The sequence below is a fragment of the Anser cygnoides genome, chromosome 3 (assembly GCF_040182565.1).
Source record: "Anser cygnoides isolate HZ-2024a breed goose chromosome 3, Taihu_goose_T2T_genome, whole genome shotgun sequence".
Lineage (NCBI taxonomy): Eukaryota > Metazoa > Chordata > Aves > Anseriformes > Anatidae > Anser > Anser cygnoides.
In genome coordinates this window covers 50,721,024-50,724,033 of record NC_089875.1, presented here as the reverse complement: position 1 = coordinate 50,724,033, position 3,010 = coordinate 50,721,024, and the positions used below count along the sequence as shown (strand labels likewise).

Genomic DNA, 3,010 nt, shown 5'->3' with positions numbered 1-3,010 from the left:
CTCTTCTCACAGGAAACTAGTGATAGGACCAGAGGGAATGGCCTCAAGTTGTGCCAGGGGAGGTTCAGGTTGGAAATGAGGAGACATTTCTTCTCAGAAAGAGCAGTCAGGCACTGGGACGGGTCGCCCAGGGAGGTGGTGGAGTCACCGTCCCTGGGGGTGTTCAAGGAAGGGTTGGACGTGGTGCTTAGGGACACGGTTTAGTGGGTGACATTGGTGGTAGGGGGACGGTTGGACCAGAGGATCTTGAAGGGCTTTCACAACATCAGCGACCCTGTGAGACTAAGGGCGGGAGGGGCGTGCCGTGGCAGAGGACTCCAACTCCCAGCATGCCTTGGCGGGCGCGCACGCGCGCAGTGCGCCGCCGGTGTCGGCGGGCGGCGGGGGGAAGTCCCGGCTGCCGTCGGGCCCGGGGAGCGGAAGGGGCGCGGCGCGGCGCGGGGCGGGCGGTGAGGCCGGTTCCGGGCGCCATTGCTCGCGGCGCCATGACGGACCGGTACACGATCCACAGCCAGCTGGAGCACCTGCAGTCCAAGTACATCGGCACGGGGCACGCCGACACCACCAAGTGGGAGTGGCTGGTCAACCAGCACCGCGACTCCTACTGCTCCTACATGGGCCACTTCGACCTGCTCAACTACTTCGCCATCGCCGAGAACGAGAGCAAGGCGCGCGTCCGCTTCAACCTCATGGAGAAGATGCTGCAGCCCTGCGGGCCGCCCGCCGACAAGCCCGACGAGTCCTAGCCCGGCCCACGGCCCCTGCCCTGCCCCGGGATGGAGCCGCCCGCCCGCCCGCCCGCAGCCAGCCCCGCAGCGCCCGCCCGCCCGCCGGCCTCGCAGCCCCCGGTCCCTCCGTCCTGCTCCGTGCGCGCCGGCGGGGAGGTGCTGGGACAGCGCCTGCTCCCGGACAGTTTCTCTCAGTTCCACAGTTGTTCAATTCCTCTCTGTTTTTTTTAAATAAAATTTAGTGGGCATTTCTAACGTCTTGTTTGGTAATGTGCTAGTAACAGCGTTTGGTTCTAAAAGGAACGGTTTGCTACACAATATTAAGTTGCTCAGTACAGCTGTCCGCAGTGCAAGCAACAAGTGTTTAACGGATAGCGTCTTCCCAGCCTAGCCATTTGGTACTTCCTTGCCAGAGCTACGTTTTGGGGAGGGAGAGGGGGAAGCACGTGGACTCTAAAAGGGTTTGATTTGTTGTTAGCCTTTGGGGTGATCTGTGATACCATGTACGTCCATTGCTCCAAGGTCTTAAAACTCCAGTGTGACTCTACTTTGTATGCTGTTTTTCTGTCTCATCTTCTCATCTGTACATTGCATTTTCCAAATCTTGATCCTCTCTGTTGCAGCATATTTTTTTAACCAATGTTTATAGCAATCTAATTAAAAATTTTTCTATGGTTCACCGTGCAAGTGAATAATGATGTGGGGTTGGGCACTGTGGGTATGCAATCAGAGATATGGAGGCTAGGGAGAAGCTAAATCATTTTGCCAAATGACATACAAATTTCTGTTTCCTTCCAATGAGAAAAATAAGGGTTATTCATTATTACTTTGAAGTAAAATGCCTAGAAATCCCACCAGTGTTGAGGTGACAATGTCAGATCAGACTACAAACAGAACTGATGTTGGTTTAGATTAGTCACCCAAACTAGGCTGTTTCTTCATAAATCGTGAATTCTAATGGAAGTCCTGAAAGTAAAACTTAGAGGTGATGTTCAGACTGTGCAAGTTTACCAGGGGCATTTTCTTAAAATCAGTGATCTCTTCCAAATAATGAACTTCTCATACTCTTTACTGAGACTTACAAAACTAAGCTATTGAAGATAATGTAGAATGTGAGAAAAAGTGCGTAAGTTCCTGCGGTTGTGTTCAAGCCAATACATCAATTTTCTGAAGACCTCAGTTTTTTTTTTTTTCCTCCCAGTTTTGTCGCACACACTGAGATGAGGACAAGGATGAAATGGTCCTAAATAAATACAGCTTGCAAGATTTGTGGGGAACTACTGCACTTTCCCAGAAATTAATTTCTAGAAATAATTTGTAGAAACTAATATTTTGCACTTCTAAGTGTAATTAATCTTTAAAATTGCTATCCTTAGGAGACTTAACAATGTGGTGCTTCAAAGCCGACTTAACAGCTTGAAATATATTTGCAAGATGGAGCAGGTAATTTGAAGAGCATCTGTTCCTTAAAAACTGAGTAATACGGCTGAAAGATTTTCCTTAGATAAGTTCACGCACTTAAAAGTAGGTATGCGCTGCAGTCTTGCAGATGTTGAGCAAAATTCATATTTAAATCAAGCAGGTTTCTTGTTACTTTTCTTAATGTAACTCTTCTAAAACCAAATCTTAGAAACTTGCCTTTTCCCTATACAAATGGACAATGTGCTCAGTGGAAAAGGGTGCCGTGGCTGTAGTTCCTCTTCATTGCCACACATACATTACAGCTCTCTCGTGGCAGGGAGCGGGGTGAGGAGGAGGACAAAATCTTGAGCCTCAGAGCAGAGACTAAGGATGGAGTTAGCATATGGAGGCTGTTTTACTGGGATGGAAGATGGAAGTGCAGTGTTGTGTGAAGACAAGTCTTTAGTCTCTTATACAGAAGGAAAACAGAAACTATGCAACTTAATCCCCTTTGTATCAATTAGAACTAAAGATATTTTCAAGAAGAATTCTTTTAGTATAAGCTGCTAATGGTTACCTCCATCCATGGATACTCTTAGTACTCATATTATAAAATGTGAGCAACAAGTGTAGGGCACATAACTAGGGATTAACACCCTCTTGCAAGCCATTTTTTCCTTATAAAGGCCAAACAGCCTTCGGGGACAAGTCCAAGTTATATACATGATGAGTTACCTTGCTTGCTGGTTCTACTTCATGTGCTCACTCAGATCTCAGTAAAAGTTGTGGCTCTCTTAGTGCAGTTGGAAAAGGTTTTTAGAGAGTCTGCACTAAGTTCTGATTATGCAACATTACGAGCACTTTCTTAAGAAATGCAGAAA

General features: G+C 47.7%; 1 protein-coding gene across 1 annotated transcript; it reads left to right on the top strand.

Annotated features, from left to right (window-relative positions):
* Nucleotides 1-392: 392 nt before the first annotated feature.
* SF3B5 (splicing factor 3b subunit 5) lies at nucleotides 393-1,407 on the top strand. The gene has a single exon (XM_048067881.2). It carries the CDS (start codon nucleotides 486-488, stop codon nucleotides 744-746), a length of 261 nt encoding a protein of 86 aa, XP_047923838.1. The 5' UTR covers nucleotides 393-485; the 3' UTR covers nucleotides 747-1,407.
* The last annotated feature ends 1,603 nt before the right edge of the window (nucleotides 1,408-3,010 follow it).

Excerpts from the sequence above, each read along its gene's own strand:
- SF3B5 (XM_048067881.2), top strand. The coding sequence starts at position 486 with ATGACGGACCGGTACACGATCCACAGCCAGCTGGAGCACCTGCAGTCC.